General features: G+C 38.7%; 1 protein-coding gene across 3 annotated transcripts in view; it reads left to right on the forward strand.

Moving 5' to 3' along the window:
* F8 (coagulation factor VIII) overlaps nucleotides 1-20787 on the forward strand; it is a 136860-nt gene that overhangs the window by 44704 nt on the left and 71369 nt on the right. For all 3 annotated transcript variants that reach the window (XM_035010634.1, XM_035010641.1, XM_035010651.1), the window contains exons 10-12: nucleotides 5236-5329; nucleotides 16550-16764; nucleotides 18971-19121. In XM_035010634.1, the coding sequence (XP_034866525.1) occupies nucleotides 5236-5329; nucleotides 16550-16764; nucleotides 18971-19121 (460 nt within the window). The remainder of the gene's footprint in view (nucleotides 1-5235; nucleotides 5330-16549; nucleotides 16765-18970; nucleotides 19122-20787) is intronic.

Below are 20787 nucleotides of genomic sequence, written 5' to 3' on the forward strand. Positions count from 1 at the left end.
AGAATAGGGTACTGAATAAGCCGTGGTTTAAAAAAATAGGGATTTATTTTTTCACCATCAATTTAGAGATGGATGGTTGTTTATATCAACTCAGCTGCTCCAAAATGTTTTGAAGGATGCTGATCATTATATATGGAGTGTTGAGCAGAACACCATGAACCTGTTACCAGTGCCAGAGGAGGACTCCAACTATATTACATGCCAACCACTGGGAATAGAAATCCAAACACTTCTGCCCACAGCATCTTGGTAGCAGAGTCACCCAGGAAAACACAAGGCAATCAAGCCCTGGATGACACAGTGCTTCTACTTACATAGAGAAGAGACAGAGCAAGGTCAGCTCCAATAGTATACATGGGTCCCCTATGGCTAGCAGATATCCCTCAGCAGCCAGCACAGGGCAGTTGGCCTCTGTGTACCCCCCTTGTGCTGAGACAGAAGGATCCCAACTCCTCCCCCAAGGAGTCTGAAATACTGAAAGCTGAGGGCATGCATGGGGTCACTGATGCACATGCTTAAGCAGAACAAAGGACCACCCACTGAGACTGAAACAAGGAAAGATACTCCCATGCAAGGTGATAAGCCTGCCATAGGCTGTGTGGGCTCTTTAGCTCCTGGTAAGGTGGTGTACCAGGCTTAAGACCCATTCTTACATAGCCAAGTAGGGATCCAAAGACTGTGCACACAAGACTACCTTTCCTGATGTGGAGTTTTGTTAGATAATGCCAAAGTCCTTCAGCAATTCTGCCACAATTTAGACCCTCACCAAGAGTGTCTGAGTATGCTTTCCCCACATCATTTATATATATTTTCCCCACCATATATATAATAATATATATTATAAGCCTTCAGAAAAATTTTCCAATTTGATAAGCTAAGTATTTATATACTGTCTTCATTTGCATTTCCGCAATTAGTAGTGAAATTGCTGTTTCATGTTTGTTGACTATTTACATGACACCCTCAGCAAGTTGCCTGAAATTTTGTCCAGTTTTCTATTAGGTTGGTTGTCTCTTGCTTATATATTTGTAAAAGGCTTTATGCAGTGTGGATATTGGCACATTGTTATTTTTCAAATATTTTTTCAATCTGTCACTTGTACTTTTGTCCTACAAAGATTTTTAGTCTTTATACAGTCAAGATCTTTTTTTTTTAAGATTTTATTTATTTATTTGACAGAGAGAGAGCATGAGCAGGGGGGAGAAGCAAGGGGAAAGGGAGAAGCAGGCTCCCCGCTGAGCAAGGAGCCCAATGAGGGGGAGTGGCAGAGGGAGAAGCAGGCCTCCCGCCGACGGGAGCCCGATGTGGGGCTCGATCCCAGGACCCTGGGATCAAGACCTGAGCCGAAGGCAGATGCTCAGCCAACTGAGCCACCCAGGTACCCCTACAGTAAAGATCTTTTATCAATCTTTTTATTTATATTTTTCTGGATATTTTTGATTTATGATTTCTGCCTTGGAATGTCTTCATCACCTCCAGATTATAAAAATAATCTATTACATTTTATTCTTTATACTTTTATAGTTTTATTTTTATAATAAGGATTTTAATTGCTCTGGAAGTTACTTTTGGTTATAATGTATAGTGTCAAATAAGGATTTTCCCAAATGAGAGCTAACTGGGCCAACTGATCCTTTTTTCACTAAATTAAAAATGCCTCCTTTATTATATACCAAATTGCTAATATCTGTTTTCTTTAATTGATCTGTTACCACTCTGTTTTGATGACTGCAACCTTGTCCTGTGTTTTGATATTTGTAGAGCAAGTCTTCCCTGACTGTACTTTTTCAACATTTTAATTAGCTATCCTTGTATAATTTTTCTTCATAAATTTTATTTACCTATTTTTGAATTTTCCAGTAAAAATAATTCAAAAGTCAAAAAATGTATACAGTGAAAGGCAAATTTTTCTCCCTCCCAGACTTCTAATCCCATAGTCTGATAGGCAGTCATTACTGTCAGTTTTAATATCCTCTTCCAGAAATAGTATATAAATATATATGTTTATGTTTATATTTTAAACAAAAACAGGAGCACTATGTAAATTGTTCTGTACCTTGATTTTTTTAACTTAACGTATCTTCAATATCATTTCATATCAAGATATATAGATCTACCTCATTTTTTGATTTATATAAGTTATGTTCGAACATCTCCTTGAATCCTATTAAACTTTTCTATTAATCTAAGAATTTGAGGATTATTTTTGACTTTTTATATGAAAAATTTCAAACATACCTAGAGGTAGAATAGCAAAATAAAGTTCTTTGAACCCATCACTCAGATTCAGCAGTTTTTGACAAATGGCTAATCTCCTTTTATCTATAAACCACCTAGGCCTAACAGACATCTATAGAACAGTCCACCCACTTCCAGTAGAATACACATTCTTCTCAAGTGCACATGAAACATTCTCCAGGATAGACCATTATGCCATAGAACAAGTGTCAAAATTTTAAAGAAAACTATAGTCCAATATCCCTCATGAATATAGATACAAAAATCTTCCACAACACATTAGTATACCAAATCTAGCAACAATTTAAAAAAGAGCATATGCCATGATCAAGTGGGATTTATCCCAGGATAACACAAGGTTGGTTCAATATATGAATATTAAGGCAATACACCATATTAATCAAATAAAGAACAAAAAGCACATGATCATATAATAGGTGGAGAAAAACAGTTTGACAAAATCCGCTACCCATTTGTGATGAAAAAAAGTCTCAATGAACTAGCAACAGAAGGCAAGTTCCTTAATTTGATGAAGAACATCTAAGAAAATTTATTATATGGTGAAAGATTGTTTTCCCCCTAAGACTGGGGAAAAAATTAAGGGTCTACTCTTGTCACTTCTATTTAATATTGTATTGGAAACCAGTGCAGTAAGCCAAAAAAAAAACGAACAACAACCAAAAAACAAAAACAAGAATTAGAGACATTTGGATTGGAAGGAAGAAATAATACAGTCTTTATCTGCAGATGACATGATCTTATATGTAGAAAATAATTAATACATAATAAAAAAAATCATAGGAAATTGGGATTGCAAGGGACATCCTTATCCTAATAAAGATCTGCAGAAAACCTATAGTCACCATCACACTTGGTAGTGAAACTCAGAAATCCTTCTGTTAAAGATCAGGATGGGGCGCCTGGGTGGCTCAGTCGTTAAGCGTCTGCCTTCAGCTCAGGTCATGATCCCAGGGTCCTGGGATCGAGCCCCACATCGGGCTCCCGTTGGCGGGAGGCCTGCTTCTCCCTCTGCCACTCCCCCTGCTTGTGTTCCCTCTCTCGCTGTGTCTCTCTCTTCAAATAAATAAAATCTTTAAAAAAAAAAAAAGATCAGGATAAAACACATCTCTATGTGATATTTTACTAGAAACTGTAGCCAGTGTTCTTAGGAGAAAAAGTTTTCAGATTGGAAAGAAATAAACAAAACTTATTATTTGAAGATTAAGTAAATGTATGACACTTGGTGGGAGCCAGATTTCTTGTTGGAGAGGGTAATAATAAAATAAGGCTAGAATAAATCTTGGGATTCTGGATTCGAATTGGAGGCATCGGTATAATTCTTAATATAGTAAGAAAGTACCCAGTAAAAGAATAGGACAATGTCAAAGGAACACAGGAGTGTTCAGAGCTTCTAATGGCCAAGGTGGAAGAATTTGAGCAATAAAATAAAGTAGTCTTGGATTATACCCCAAAGTATAAAATAAACATCCATGAATCATTACTGATATAAATAAATGATTAAATAAGCAAATAAATGAGGAAGTAGAGACATAGCTCACATACAGAAGGGTTCTAAAAAAAATTATGTAGGTATGTAATTCTTTTGGGGTTAATTTTTGTAAAAGGTGTAAGGTCTATGTCTAGATCCCTTCTCTCTCTCTCTCTCTCCTTTTTTTTTTTGCATGTGGATGTCTGGTGGTTCTAGCACCATTTGTTGGTAAGACTATCTTTGCACCATTTTATTGTCTTCTGCTTCTTTGTCAAAAATCAGTTGACTATATTTATGTGAGTCTGTTTCTGGGCTCTCTATTCTGTTCCAAAAGGAAGTTTTTAAAATGGAAGATGCTGCAACCTTATTGCGTACTAGTACAAAAGAGATGTTGGCATTAGATAGGAGTTGATTTTCACATGCATATAGGTGGGTAGATTTGATGATGGGAGGCCAAGGAAATTCCTTTCTCAGTGAAAACATAAGCGCCCGAGAATGAAAATCTGAAACCAAATATTAATCAACTAAGTAAGTGGGAAGGTGAATTTCTAGGAGAACCAAATAGATAGCTAGGTAACTTGAGTGCTCATTTGAGATTTGTGATCATGAATTTTAAAAGGCTGATTGCAGAGCTGTGTGATTTTTCATCTACACCATTCTGCTGCTTTAAGTGCGGGCAAAGAATCAGCTCTTTATTGGGTTTTACCAAATGAGTGGGTTTTAAGACAATAATGCAGGTGGAAGTTTTGGGTTTTTTTATGTTACATTAGTCACCATACGGTACATCATTAGTTTTTGATGTAGTGTTCCATGATTCACTGTTTGCCTATAACACCCAATGCTCCATGCAGAACGTGCCCTCCTTAATACCCATCACCGGGCTAGCCCCTCCCCCCGCCTCTAAAACCCTCAGTTTTTTCAGAAGTTGGTTTTTTATCCTCATGTCATACCCAACCTCAGATCTAGAGACTGGGTTGATGTGTTCAAATGTTCTTAATTGCTGCTTCCATGTTACTGCTCTTCCATTCTTCCTCCCATTTAAAGCTCATGCAATCAGATAACACTGACTGCCACCCTTCCTTAGTTCTGTAATTAACTGTCCTCCTAGTCATGCCTGCTCATTCAGTGAAGATTTTATCACCTGAGTCACTGTTTTCCTCTTCACTCTTGGGGAATTTAGTACCCAAATGGTGGAATAAGACTGAGGGAAAGCAGTGCCCTCAGCAGACATTCAAATTTCAATTAGTGTGACAAGGTGCAAGGAATACTTCCTGAAACGATTGAAATAACTTTAAAGAAATGGAAAGGGGCCTTTAGTAAAAAAAAAAAAAACCTAAGTAGCTGTCTGAGCAATTTTATGGAAAGAACAAATATTTTGAGCTTTATCTAGGCTCAAACCCCTATAACATGGATATAAGACAGCTTTTGTTTTCTGGAGATAGGCCACACTTTTCCTGTTGATCCTAGTTGTTTTAGGACTTGATCTTGTATTTTATTTATACTTTCAGATTATATTTAAGAATCAAGCAAGCCGGCCTTATAACATCTACCCTCATGGAATCACTGATGTCAGTCCTTTGCACTCAGGGAGATTGCCAAAAGGTAAGTGTTACCTCAATTTCCATATGTATTACATCTCTATGCTTTACAGTACACACAAGAAAATGCTATAATTTTTGCTTTTAATAGTCATATGTAGGGACACCTGGGTGGCTCAGCCAGTTAAGCGTCTGCCTTCGGCTCAGGTCATGATTCTGGGGTCCTGGGATCAAGCCCCGCATCGGGCTCCCTGCTCGGCAGGAAGCCTGCTTCTCCTTCTCCCACTCCCCCTGCTTGTATTGGGCTATACCTTTATGAGTTTGGTTTTTGTGTTTTTTTGTGTTTTTTTAAAGATTTTATTTATTTATTTGACACAGAGAGACACAGCGAGAGAGGGAACATAAGCAGGGGGAGTGGGAGAGGAAGAAGCAGGCTTCCCGCCGAGCAGGGATCCCGATGCAGGGCTTGATCCCAGGACCCCGGGATCATGACCTGAGCTGAAGGCAGATGCTTAACAACTGAGCCACCCAGGCGCCCCTGATTAAAAAAAAATTTTTAAATAAATAAATAGTCATATGTAGTCTTATAAAATTATGAGGAAAAATATTCCTTCATATTTACCAGTTATTTACTATTACCAATGCTTTTTATGCCCACCTAAAGATCCAGATTTCCATCTGGCATCACTTCCATTCATATCATTTCTCTTCAATCTAAAGAACTTCCTTTATCATTCCTTGTAGTGCAAGTATGCTAGAGATAGATTCTCTTAGTTTTATTTTATTTGAAAATGTCTTTGTCTTCACTTTTGAAGGCTAATTTTGCTGGATATAGAATTCTAGGTTGAGAGGGCTTTTTATTCCTTTTATCAATTTGAAAATATTGTTTTACTATCTTCTGGCCTTCATAATAGCTAAACTTAGATTCCATTCAATTATTCTTACCCTGTATGTTATTGTTGTCTGACTGTAATTTTCTTCATATTTCTCCCACTTGAGGTTCACTGATCTTCCTGGATCTGTAAATTTATATTTTTACAAATTTGGAAAGATTGTGGTCATTATTTCTTCAAAAAAATTTTCTACCCTGTTCTCTATCTCCTTTCCTGGGTCTCTAATTACATGAATGACATTTTGGTATTGTCCCACATGCCTTAATATTTTCATCATATTTTTTTTCTTTCTCCATCTCATCTGCAAAGTGGATATTTTCTGTTGACCTATCTTCAGGTTCACTGACCTCAAACTGGAATTTCTGAGTCACAGTATATGTATTTCTATTTTTAATAGATAGCTGCACTTTTGTTCCCAGATAAAGTTATAATTCATACTCCTACTACTCATATATGAAAATATAATTTCCCACATTATTAATATCTAGACATTGACAGTTTTTTAAAAAGATTATTCATTTATTTATTTGACAGGGAGAGAATGAGAAAGCACAAGCAGGGGGAGCTGTAGAGGAAGAGGGAGAAGCAGGCTCCCCGCGGAGCAGAGAGCCCAATGTGGGGCTCGATCCCAGGACCCTGGGATCATGACCTGAGCCCAAGGCAGACACTTAACTGACTGAGCCACACAGGTGCCCCTAGACATTGACAGTTTTTAAAACTCCTGCCACTCTGGTGGGTGAAAAGTGGTGTCTCAATGCTGTTTTTTTTATTTTATGTTTTTATTATTTTTTAATTTTAATTCCAGTATAGTTAACATACAGTGTTATATTAGCTTCAGATGTACGATGTAGTGATTCAGCACTTCTGTACAACCCCCGGTGCTCATCAGGACAAGTGCCCTTCTTAATCCCCATCCCCTAGTTCACCTATCCTCCCACCTACCTCCCCTCTGGTAACCATCAGGGTGTTCATAGTTAAGAGTCTTTGTCTTGGTTTGCCTCTCTCTCTTTTTTCCTTTGCTTGTTTGTTTTATTTCTTAAATTCCACATATGAGTGAAATCATATGGTATTTCTTTTTCTCTGACTGACTCATTTCACTTAGCATTATACTCTCTAGCTCCATCCATGTCATTGCAAATGGAATAATTTCATTCCTTTTTATGCAGAGTAATATTCCATTGTGTGTGTATCACATCTTCTTTATCCCTTCATGTATTGATGGACACTTAGGCTGCTTCCATAATTTGGCTATTGTAAGTAATGCTGCAGTAAAAAAGGGATGCCTACATCTTTTTGATTTCGTATTTTCATATTCTTTGGGTAAATACCCAGTAATGGAATTACTGGATCATATGGGAATTCCATTTTTAATTTTTTAAGGAATCTCCATACTGTTTTCCACAGTGGAAACTAAAAAGCTTTTGTTCAGGGAAGAAAACCATAAACAAAACAAAAAGACAGCCTACTGAATGTGAGAAGATATTTGCAATGATATATGCAATAAGGGGTTAATATCCAAAATATATAAAGAACTTATACAACTCAACACAAAAAATATAAACAATGCAATTAAAAAATGGGCAGAGGACCTGAGTAGATATTTTTTTCAAAGAATAGACCTCCAGAAAGCCAACAGACACATGAAAAGATGCTCAACATCACTAAGCATCAGGAAAATGCAAATCAAAACCCAAATAAGATATCATCTTACACCTGTTAGAAGGGCTAAATAAAAAAGATGAGAAATAACAGGTGTTGGTGAGGATGTGGAGAAAAAGGAACCCACATAAACTATTGGTGGGAATGTAAATTGCTACAGCCACTGTGAAAAACAGTATGGAGTTTCCTCAAAAAATTTTTAAATTAAAATACCATATGATCCAGTAATTCCACTATTGAATATCTACCCAAATAAAATGAAAACACTAATTTGAAAAGATACATGCACCCCTATGTTTATTGCAGTATTATTTAGATACCACATCTCCTTATAAAATATGTGAGTTAAAACTCCAGTAAGCAGTCCTTTGGCATATATTTGGGCCTGAAATTCTCATGGTCAACTGGATTATCATCTGTAGCTTATCACTCTGGTTTTGATGTCTATTTTTTAAGCACTTGAGATTTTTTTTCTTCTTCATAGATTTTCACTTATTTATTATAAACATTTAATAATATTATTATCAGGTGCCTGGGTGGTTCATTCGGTTAAGCGTCTGCCTTCAGCTCAGGTCATGATCCCAGGGTCCTGGGATCGAGTCCCATGTTGGGCTCCCTGCTCCACGGGGAGTCTGCTTCTCCCTCTGCCCCTCCTCCCACTTGTTCTCTCAATCCCTCTCTCTCTCTCTGAAATAAAATCTTTAAAATAATAATAGTAATATCTATTATTTATATGTAATAGTGGACAGACCTACTTATCTCAGCTCAAACTAACAAGCTAGCAAAAATCTCCTGGACTGACATTTTTTTTAGTACAAAAAATTTGTAAGACATTTGAAGACAATGTACCTTGAACAAAATAAAATAAATTACAGATTATCAAGATACAAACTTTTTTTTCAGTTCTTATTTATTTAGTTACTTTAAGTCTTTAATTAAATTCGGTCAGTTAACATACAGTGTTATATTAGTCTCAGGTGTACAATATAGTGATTCAACACTTCCATACATCCCCCAGTGCTCATCACAAGTGCATTCCTTCATCCCCATCACCTAGTTCACCATCCCCCACACTCCACATCTTCTTTATCCATTCATCTGTCGATGAACATCTGGGCTCTTTCCATAGTTTGGCTATTGTGGACATTGCTGCTATAAACATTGGGGTGCTGGTGCCCCTTCTTTTCACTACATCTGTATCTTTGAGGTAAATACCTAGTAGTGCAATTGCTGGGTCATAGGGTAGTTCTATTTTTATTTTTTTATTTTTTATTTTTTTTAAAGATTTTATTTATTTATTTGACAGAGAGAGACACAGCGAGAGAGGGAACACAAGCAGGGGGAGTGGCAGAGGGAGAAGCAGGCTCCCCACCAAGCAGGGAGCCCGACGCGGGGCTCGATCCCAGGACCCTGGGATCATGACCTGAGCCGAAGGCAGACACTTAACGACTGAGCCACCCAGGCACCCCTCTATTTTTATTTTTTGAGGAACCTGCATACTGTTTTCCAGAGTGGCTGCACCAGTTTGCATTCCCACCCAGTGCAAAAGGGTTCCCCTTTCCCCGCATCCTCACCAACACTTGTTTCTTGTGTTGTTGATGTTAACCATTCTGACAAATATGAGGTGATATCTCATTGTAGATTTGATTCGCATTTCCTTGATGATCAGTGATGATGAGCATCTTTTCATGTGTCTGTTGGCCATCTGGATATCTTCTTTGGAAAAATATCTATCAGGTCTTCTGCCCGTTTTTTAATTGGATGATTCATTTTTTGGGTGTTGAATTTTATAAGTTCTTTCTATCTATTGGATACTAACCCTTTGTCAGATGTCATTTGCAAATATCTTGTCCCATTCAGTAGGTTCTCTTTTAGTTTTGTTGATTGTTTCCTTTGCTGTGCAAAAGCTTTTTATCTCTTTTAACATTTTTTATTTAAATTCAATTAACATATAATGTATTACTGGTTTCAGAGGTACATGCCTGTGATTCATCAGTCTTATATAATACCCAGTGATATTACATCACATGCCCTCCTTAATATATATCACCCAGTTACCCCATCCCTCCACCCTCCTCTCCAGCAACCCTCAGTTTATTTCCTATGATTAAGAGTCTCTTATGGTTTGTCTCCCTCTCTGGTTTCTTCTTGTTTTACTTTTTACTCTTTTCCCCTATGATCCTCTCTTGTTTCTTAAATTCCACATATTGGTGAGATCATAATGATAATTGTCTTTTTCTGATTGACTTATTTCACCTAGCATAATACCCCCTAATTCCATCCACATCATTGAAAATGGCAGGATTTGGGGTGCCTGGGTGGCTCAGTTGTTCAGCATCTGCCTTTGGCTCAGGTCATGATCCCGGGGTCCTGGGATCGGGCCCTGCATCAGGCTCCCTGAATGGCAGGAGGCCTGCTTCTCCTTCTCCTCCCCCCTGCTTGTGTTCCCTCTCTTGCTATCTCTTTCTCTGTGAAATAAATAAAATCTTAAAAAAAAAATAAAATGGCAGGATTTCATTTTTTTGATGAATATATATACACATACATACACACCACATCTTTTTTTTTTTAAAGATTTTATTTATTTGACAGAGAGAGAGAGAGAGACATCACAAGCAGGCAGACAGGCAGGCAGAGGGAGAGGGAGAAACAGGCTCCCCACTGAGCAGGGAGCCCAATGTGGGGCTCGATCCCAGGACCCTGGGACCATGACCTGAGCCGGAGGCAGACGCTTAACCGACTGAGCCACCCAGGCGCCCCCACGCCACATCTTCTTTATCCATTCATCTGTCGATGGACATCTGGGCTCTTTCCATAGTTCAGCTATTGTGGACATTGCTGCTATAAACATTGGGGTGCTGGTGCCCCTTCGGATCACTACATTTGTGTCTTTGAGGTAAATACCTAGTAGTGCAATTGCTGGGTTGTAGGGTAGCTCTATTTTTAACATCTTGAGGAACCTCCATACTGTTTTCCAGAGTGGCTGCACCAGTTTGCATTTCCACCAACAGTGTAGGAGCATTCTCCTTTCTCTGCATCCTCACCAACATTTGTTTACTGTCTTGTTAATTTTAGCCATTCTGACTAGTATGAGGTGGTATTTCATTGTGGTTTTGATTTGTATTTCTGTGATGCCAAGGGATGTGGAGCATTTTTCATGTGTCTGTTGGCCCTTTGTATGTCTTCTTTGGAGAAATGTCTGTTCATGTCTTCTGCCCATTTCTTGATTGGATTATTTGTTCTTTTGGTGTTGAGTTTGATAAGTTCTTTATAGATCTTAGATACTAGCCCTTAATCTGATACGTCATTTGCAAATATCTTCTCCCATTCTGTTGGTTGTCTTTTGGTTTTGTCAACTGTTTCCTTTGCTGTGCAAATGCTTTTTATTTTGATGAAGTCCCAATAGTTCCTTTTTGCTTTAGTATCCCTTGCCTTTGGAGACGTGTCTAGCCAGAAGTTGCTGCAGCCCAGGTCGAAGAGGTTGCTGCCTGTGTTCTCCTCTAGGATTTTGATGGATTCCTGTCTCACATTTAGGTCTTTCATCCATTTTGAGTCTATTTTTATGAATGCTGTAAGGTGAGCATTTTTTCATCCATGTTCATTAGGGATATTGGTCTGTAATTATCCTTTTTGGGGGGGTCTTTGTCTGGTTTTGGGATCAAGGTAATGCTGGCCTCATAGAAAGAGTCTGAAAGTTTTCCTTCTATTTCTATTTTTTGAAACAGCTTCAGAAGAATAGGTATGATTTCTTCTTTAAATGTTTGGTAGAATTGCCTGGGAAGCCATCTGGCCCTGGGCTCTTGTTTCTTGGGAGATTTTTGATTACTGCTTCAATTTCCTTTCTGGTTATGGGTCTGTTCAGATTTTCTATGTCCTCCTGTTTCAGTTTTGGTGGTTTATATGTCTCTAGGAAAGCATCCATTTCTTCCAGATTGCCTGGTTTGTTGGCATATAGTTGCTCATAATATATTCTTAAAATTGTTTGTATTTCTTTGGTGTTGGTTATGATCTCTCCTCTTTCATTCATGATTTTATTAATTTGGGTCCTTTCTCTTTTCTTTTTGATAAGTCTGGCCAGGGGTTTATCAATCTTATTAATTCTCTCAAAGAATCAGCTCCTAGTTTCGTTTGATCTGTTCTATTGTTCTTTTGGTTTCTATTTCATTGATTTCTGTTCTAATCTTTATGATTTCTCATCTCATGATGGGTTTAGGCTTTATTTGCTGTTCTTTCTCCAGCTCCTTTAGGTGTATGTTTAGCTTGTGTTTGAGACTTTTCTCATTTTTTGAGAAAGGCTTGTATTGCTATGTTTTTCCTTCTTAGGACCAACTTTGCTGCATCCCAAAGGTTTTGAATGGTTTTGTTTTCATTTTCATTAGTTTCCATGAATTTTTTAAATTCTTCTTTAATTACCTGGTTGACCCATTCTATTCTTTAGTAGGATGCTCTTTAGTCTCCATGTATTTGAGTTCTTTCCAACTTTGCTCTTGTGATTGAGTTCAAGTTTCAAAGCATTTTGGTCTGAAAATATGCAGGGAATAATCCCAGTCTTTTGGTACTGGTTGAGACCTGATTTGTGACTCAGTATGTGATCTATTCTGGAGAATGTTCCATGGGCACTAGAGAAGAATGTGTATTTTGTTACTTTAGGATGGAATGCTCTGAATATATCTGTGAAGTCCATCTGGTCCAGTGTGTCATTCAAAGCCCTTATTTCCTTATTGATCTTCTGGTTAGATTATCTGTCCATTGCAGTGAGTGGGGTGTTAACGTCCCCTACTATTATTGTATTATTATCATTGTGTTTCTTTAATTTTGTTATTAATTGGTGTATATAATTGGCTGCTCCCATGTTAGGGGCATAAATATTTACAATTGTTAGATATTTTTGTTGTATAGACTCTTTAATTATGATATAGTATCCTTCCTCATCTTTTATTACAGTCTTTGGTTTAAGATCTAATCTCTCTTATAGAAGGATTGCCACCCAGCTTTCTTTTGAAGTCCGTTAGCATGATAAATGGTTCTCCACCCCCTCACTTTCAATCTGGAGGTGTCTTTGGATCTAAAATGAGTCTCTTGCAGACAGCATATGGATGAGTCTTGCTTTTTTATCCAATCTGATACCCTGTGTCTTTTGATTGGGGCATTTTGATTGGCTCATTTACATTCAGAGTAACTACTGAAAGATATGAATTTAGTGCCATTATATTACCTGTAAAGTCACTGTTTCTGTAGGATGTCTCTGTTCCTTTCCGGTCTGTTATTTTTGGGCTCTCTTTTCACTTATAGGATGCCTTTTTTTATTTCTTGCAGGGCTGGTTTAGTGATCACAAATTCTTTTAGTTTCTTTTTGTCCTGGCAGCTTTTATCACTCCTTCTATTTTGAATAACATCCTAGCTGGATAAAGTATTCTTAGCTGCATATTTTTCTCATCTAGCACCCTGAATATGTCTTGCCAGTCCTCTCTGGCTTGCCAGGTCTCTGTGGATAGGTCTGCTGCCAATCTAATATTTCTACCCTTGTAGATTGTTCTTTTATTTCTCCAGAAAGGGACTCTCTAGTGTCTTCTCTGCTTTTCTCAAGCCTAGCTAGTATCTTTGTAATCGTTATTCTGAACTCTAGTTCCAACATCTTACTTATGTCCATACTGATTAGGTCCCTGGCAGTCAATACTGCCTCTTGTTCTCTTTTTTGAGGTGAGTTTTTTCATCTTGTCATTCTGTCCAGAGAAGAATAGATGAACAAGAGAACAAAATATTAAAATGGCAACAACGACCCCAGATATAAACTAAACACTAAAATATACACTAAACAAACCAGAAGAGACCTGAAACCAAAAAAGAGAGAAAGAGAGAGAATATAATCAAGACAGGTGAACAGAACAGAGCAATATACTGGACCCTGTGTGTATTTTGGTCTATTAGAAAACTAGATCCTAAAATTGTAAAGAAAGAAAAACTCATATACGTATAAAAATATAGTTAAATACAATGAAAGGATGGAATGTAACTGTAAAAATGGAAATTAAAAGACAAGAAAAAACAAAAGAAAAAAAAACAAAAAAGGAAGGGATGTAAACAAGCAGGTGAACAGAGCAGAACAGTACACTATCTCCTGAGTATATTTTGGTCAGTTTGTTAAAAGAAACTACATCTCAAAATTGTAAAGAAAGAAAAACATATACATACAAAAATAAAATTAAATACATTGAAAGGATAGAATGTAACTGTAAAGATGAAAATTAAAAAGACTTTAATAAAACAGGGCGCCTGGGTGGCTCAGTTGGTTATGCGACTGCCTTCGGCTCAGGTCATGATCCTGGAGTCCTGGGATCAAGTCCCGCATCAGGCTCCCTGCTCGGCAGGGAGTCTGCTTCTCCCTCAGACCCTCCCCCATCTCATGTGCTCTCTTTCTCATTCTCTCTCTCTCAAATAAATAAATAAAATCTTTAAAAAAAAAAAGACTTTAATAAAACAAAAAGCAAACAAATAAAAAAAACAAAAAAGGAAGAAGAAAAAGAAAAACAACAACAACAAAAAACAGACTATGATCAGACAGATGAATAGAACACATCCATACACTAGATTTTGGGTGTATTTTGGTCTGTTAGAAACTGCATCCCAAAAGAAAGAAAGAAAAACATATATATATACACACACACACACACACACACACAAATAAAATTAAATAGAATGATGGGATAAAATATAACTGTAAAAATGAAAATTTTAAAAGATTTTAAAAAGAATGGGGCGCCTGGGTGACTCAGTTGGTTAAACGACTGCCTTTGGCTCAGTTCATGATCCCAGGCTCCTGGGATCGGGCTCCCTGCTCCATGGGAAGCCTGCTTCTCCCTCTCCCACTCCCCCTGCTTGTGTTCCCTCTCTCACTGTCTCTCTCTGTCAAATAAATAAATAAAATCTTTAAAAAAAAATAGAAGGCAACTGTCTAAAAAAAAGATTTAAAAAAGGAGCTCATAAAATAAGAAATTCATTGAAAAAGGAAAGAAAAAAAATTAAAGTTGAAAGACTAAAGAATCATGGTAAAAAAGCCATGGATTCTATGTGCATTATTCCCCTAGCACTGGAGTTCTGCCGTTCTCATTAATCGGTAAACTTGGTCTTGGCTGGCTGTTCTTGCTGATCTTCTGGGGGAGGGGCCTGTTGCCGTGGTTCCCAAATGTCTTTGCCGGAGGCAGAATTGCCCCGCCTTTGCCCGGTCCGGGCTAAGTAATCTGCTCAGGTTTGCTCTCTGGAGCTTTTGTTCCCTGCAAGCTTTCTGTACAGCTTTGGAGGCCGAGAGTGAAAATGGTGGCCTCCCAATCTCTGCCCTGGAGGAGCCGAGAACTCGGGGCCCTGCTCCTCAGTGCGCCCCCAGAGAAAAGCAGTCAGTCACTCCCGTCTCCCCGGTCTCTGGCCGCACTCCATGCTCACCCAGCCTGTGACCCAGCATTTCTGTCTCTGGCACACGACCCCGTGTGTAGTCTCCGAACCCAGCAGATCACTGTGGTGTGCTCCCATGCCGCTCCTCCCAGGGGACGAAGGGGAGTCTCCCCAGATCTGCCGCTTCTTGGGTCCCTACTGGAGGAGCAGTGGCCCGACTGTGCCACGGATCACGGTTTATGGCAACCCGGAGCTGAGAGCCCGCGCCTGGGCTCTGTCTCTGCAGCCGGCTTCTCCGCTCTGATACCTGGGAGCTCTGCCGCACTCAGGCACCCCCGGTCTTTTTGTGACCCCGAGGGTCCTGAGACCACACTGTCCCAGTGAGGGTTCCACCTCCCCGCCCCCAGCCACTGGAGTGACGTCCCTCAGCAGACAGACTTCTAAAAGTTCCGATTCTGTGCTCTGCAGCTCTATCACTTGCCAGTAGCGGCTGACAGAGCCTCCCTTCTCCCGCGGTCTATCTTCCCGAATATCGCCTCGGATTCACTTCTCCGCACGTCCTACCTTCCAGAAAGTGGTCGCTTTTCTATTCATAGAGTTGTAGCTATTTTCTTCGATCTCCGGTTGAGTTCACAGGTGTTCAGAATGATTTGATAGCTATCTAGCTGAATTCCTGGGACCAGACAAAATTTAGGTCTCCTACGCCTCCACCATCTTGGACTCTTCCCTCCTGCAAGTTTTTTATCGTGATGAAGTCCCAATAGTTCCTTTTTGCTTTTGTTTCCCTTGCCTTTGGAGACGTGTCTAGCGAGAAGTTGCTGCAGCCGAGGTCAAAGAGGTTGTTGCTTGTGTTCTCTTCTAGGATTTTGATGGATTCCTGTGTCACATTTAGGTCTTTCATCCATTTTGAGTTTATTTTTGTGTATAGTGTAAGAAAATTCTTCTGCATGTGGCTGTCCAATTTGCCCAACCCCATTTGTTGAAGAGATTGTCTTTTTTCCATTGGACATTCTTTCCTGCTTTGTTGAAGATTAATTGACCATAGAGTTGTGGGTTCATTTCTGGATTTCCTATTCTGTTCCATTGATCTATGTGCCTGTTTTTGTGCCAGTACCATACTGTTTTGATCACTATAGATTTGTAATAAAACTTCAAGTCCTCGACCCACTTTTATTGTAAAACAATTGTGTGAATCTTAAGCTTATAATAGGCGCAAATTTAGTTTCAATTTATTGAGAAGCTTCACATGTACATATAAATTGGTAGAGCCCTCGAAATAACAGGATTTACCAATATGTGGCTTGTTATACTCTAATCAAGATATTTTGTGGTTTGGGTATGGGTAGGCATGAAACATTTGAAAGATATGCCAATTCTGCCAGGAGAGGTATTCAAGTATAAATGGACAGTGACTGTAGAAGATGGGCCAACTAAATCAGATCCTCGGTGCCTAACCCGATATTACTCAAGCTTCATTAATCTGGAGAGAGATCTAGCTTCAGGACTCATTGGCCCTCTCCTCATCTGCTACAAAGAATCTGTAGATCAAAGAGGAAACCAGGTGAGTTCATGTCTTTCAAAGTTCTGGGTTTGATGGACTGATGATGCATATGAACTTTCAGATATTTCCTATACTCTCTCAGTGTACATCCCCCTATAGTCTGCAGAAAATATAATAGTCTGCAGTATTGGCCAATAAAAGAAATGAGCTGGGTTTCTCACAGCTGTTTTTGAATTTAGTTTGGTTTAATAAACTTGCCTGCTGGATAGATAGGAGAGCCTCTCCTATTATATTCCTTTTTTTTTTTAAGATTTTTTATTTATTTATTTGTCAGAAAGAGACAGCGAAAGAGGGAACACAAGCAGGGGGAGTGGGAGAGGGAGAAGCAGGCCTCCTGCTGAGCAGGGAGCCCGATGCGGGGCTCGATCCCAGGACCCTGGGATCATGACCTAAGCTGAAGGCAGATGCTTAACGACTGAGCCACCCAGGCGCCCCTCCTATTATATTCCTATAATACTCATTCCCAGTCTAAAATTTCACTTTCTGGTGGCCACTGCCTGGGTCACTTGGAAGAGGATGTGACTCTTGATCTTGCGGTCATGAGTTCAAGCCTCTCATTGGGTGTAGCAATTACTTATATAAATAAAACTTTAAAAAATTTAAAATTCCACTTTCTGTAAATGATCTTGCTCATTTTTACATGTTGAACTACCACTCATTTTTAGATGACCCATGAATCTGTATCAGAGTCTAGACTTCTCCCCTGGATGTCTCATCATGAGTGACTCAAAGACACCTCAAAATGAACATATCTGCAGCATCTAGCATAGTGCATGGCATGTAGTAGGAATTCAATAAATATTTGTTGAGCAGAATACAGGGAAAGATATAAAATATTTCAGAAATGTTTAGAATTTAGACCACTTATACTGCTTTAAGAAAATAAAGCTAGGGGCGCCTGGGTGGCTCATTCATTAAGCATCTGCCTTCAGCTCAGGTCATGATCCCAGGGTCCTGGAATCGAGCCCCACATCAGGATCCCTGCTCAGTGGGAAGCCTGCTTCTCCCTCTCCCGCTCCCCCTGCTTGTGTTCCCTCTCTCGCTGTGTCTCCCTCTGTCAAATACATAAATAAAATCTTTAAAAAAAAAAAAGAAAAAGAAAAGAAAGCTAAATTCTCTGCATAAGGAAAGCCTAATGCTGGGGTGCCTGGGTGGCGCAGTTGGTTAAGCACCCAATTCTTGAATGTGGTTCAGGTCATGATCTCAGGGTTGTGAGATCAAACCCCACATCAGGCTCTGTGCTCACTGCAGGGTCTGCTTAGGACTCTCTCTCTCCTTCTGCCACTCCCCCTCAAAATAAATAACTAAAATCTTTTTTTAAAAAGGAGAAAGGAAAGCCTAGTGCTTCTCAAAAACTCATTGCTTGCATCAGAATAACTCGTTGCCATATTGCTGAGACTTGACTGGATGTCAGTTTGGTTATTTACTACATAGGATTTTTACTAGTCTGAAAACATTTCCTTGGTTTAGAGAGTAAAGCACGTGAATTTTAAAACACATGACACACAAACCCAAAAAGGCATATATTTGGGCAAGTACCTGTCCTGACAAATTTTTCCTAATTATAGTTTTTTCCACCAGTTTTTTGGAAGAGGATTGAAATGTACCTCTATATTTTCCAATGTCCTCTCCTCAGCATTTTGGTTTCTGTAGTGCTAGGTTATGCAAAATGAAATTTATACGTATTAATGAAGTTTACACATTAAATCTTAACAGAATCAATTAGCAAATAACTCATAACTTTGGTTCATATACAAACTGCTCTTCTAAAAAGAACTTTAAACTTTTTTAACAGAAAACTTTAGATATTAGTGTTAGTTAACATTTTATGGCCCATCTTAACTTTGTTATTTGATTTGTTTTCTATTTTTAATTTTTTATAGATTGGTAGCTTTATGGAAAGGCAAGCCTTTCCATAAAGCCTTTATGTCTTTCCATAAAGTTTAGGAAAGACATTAATCTTCCTTGACTTGACTAACTTGTTTGAGAAAAACACTGAATAATCACTTGGTCTTTAAAGTTGCCCTGAGGACACATTTGCTCTAAAGTTACACTCACTGCTACTCCCAGGCCCTGGTATATGTGCACATATGTAGACTGCTAATTTTTATGGGACAATACTAATAGCATTTCTTTCTTTATGATCAAAGTGATTATTCACTTATTATTATTATTATTTATTTATTTCAATATGTGTAATTAACAGATGATGTCGGACAAGAGAAATGTCATCCTGTTTTCTGTATTTGATGAGAATCAAAGCTGGTACCTCACAGAGAATATGCAGCGCTTCCTCCCCGATGCAGATGTGGTGCAGCCCCATGATCCAGAGTTTCAAGTCTCTAACATCATGCACAGTAAGTAAAGCAGCACTCAAGTCCAGTGGGTAATGGATAAAGGAAAACTGAAGCCACCAAATTGATGTCCAGATAATAGATTAACTTATATGCCATGTAAGAGTCATATTTCCTTAAAAATTGTTACATGGGGGTGCCTGGATGGCTAGGTCAGCTAAGCATCTGACTTGATTTCAGCTCAGGTCATGATCTCCGGGTCGTGGCATCGGTCCCTGTGTCAGGCTCCATGCTCAGTGGGGAGTTGGCTTGAGATTCTCTCTCCCTCTCCCTCTGCCCATCCCCCTTACACAAGCTCTCTCTCTCTCTCTCTAAAATAAATAAATCTTTTAAAAAATTAATATATATGAACGTATACAGTTTTATATAAAGGCTTAATTATGATCATATACTGCATATATTTTTTTCTTTTAGAAGGGATTTCAAAGGATAAATCAAATAAGATACAACTTTCATTTACCCAAATATGTATAATCCATCCTTAATATAAAATGTACTCAGGGTTCCTAGCTGGCTCAGTTGGTAGGGTGTGCAACTCTTGAACTCGGGGTTGTAAGTTTGAGCCCCTTGTTGGGTATAGAGATTACTTAAAACTAAAATCTTTTTTAAAATGTTTTTAAATTCACTCAATTGGTAAGTTACACATGAAATACAAAGGGAATGCAATTTTACACATGTAAACCAGTTGCCAGCTATAGCAATTTAAGTCAAATCAATCAATACACTGTACATTAAAAAACAACAGATTCAGCAGGATTGGTCTCTTCGGGGGCCTCTTTCGTTGGCTTGTAGATAGCCACTTTCTGTGCCCTCACATGGTCTTTCCTCTGTGCATGTACATGTCTGGGTACAAATTTCATATGTTTTTTTTAATTTAAATTCAATTAGCCAACATATAGTACATCATCAGTTTCAGATGTAGTGTTCAACAATTCATTAGTTGCGTATAAGCCTCAGTGCTCCATGCAATACATGCCCTCCTTAATACCCATCACCCAGTTACCCCATCCTCCACCACCCCCCTCTGTAACCCTCAGTTTGTTTCCTAGAGCCAAGACTCTCTCATGGTTTGTCTCCCTCTCTGATTTCTTCCCATTCAGGTTTCCCTCCCTGTCCCTATGGTCCTCCGTGTTATTCCTTATGTTCCACAAATAAGGAATGTTCCCTTATGTTCCCCTATGCTAATTGACTTTCTCTGCTGGACTTATTTCACTTAGCATAATCTCCTCCAGTCCCATCCATGTTGATGTAAAGTTGGGTATTCATCCTTTCTGATGGCTGAGTAATATTCCACTGTATATATGGACCACATCTTCTTTATCCATTCATCTGTTGAAGGGCATCTCGGCTCTTCCCACAGTTTGGCTATTGCGGACATTGCTGCTATGAACATTGGGGTGCATATGACCCTTCTTTTCACAACATCTGTGTCTTTGGGGTAAATACCCAGGAGTGCGATTGCTGGGTCATAGGGTAGCTGTATTTTCAACTTTTTGAGGAACCTCCACACTGTTTTCCAGAGTGACTGCACCAGTTTGCATTCCCACCAACAGTGTAAGAAAAAAAAAAAGAAATGGAAAATTTTAAACTGAAAGATAAATGAATCATGAGAAAAAACTTCATATTATATATACTATTTTTCCCTAGCGCTGGCGTTTTGCAGTCCCGT

This window comes from Mirounga leonina, unplaced genomic scaffold, assembly GCF_011800145.1.
Source record: "Mirounga leonina isolate KUSES-001 unplaced genomic scaffold, KU_Mleo_1.0 Mir_101799, whole genome shotgun sequence".
NCBI lineage: Eukaryota > Metazoa > Chordata > Mammalia > Carnivora > Phocidae > Mirounga > Mirounga leonina.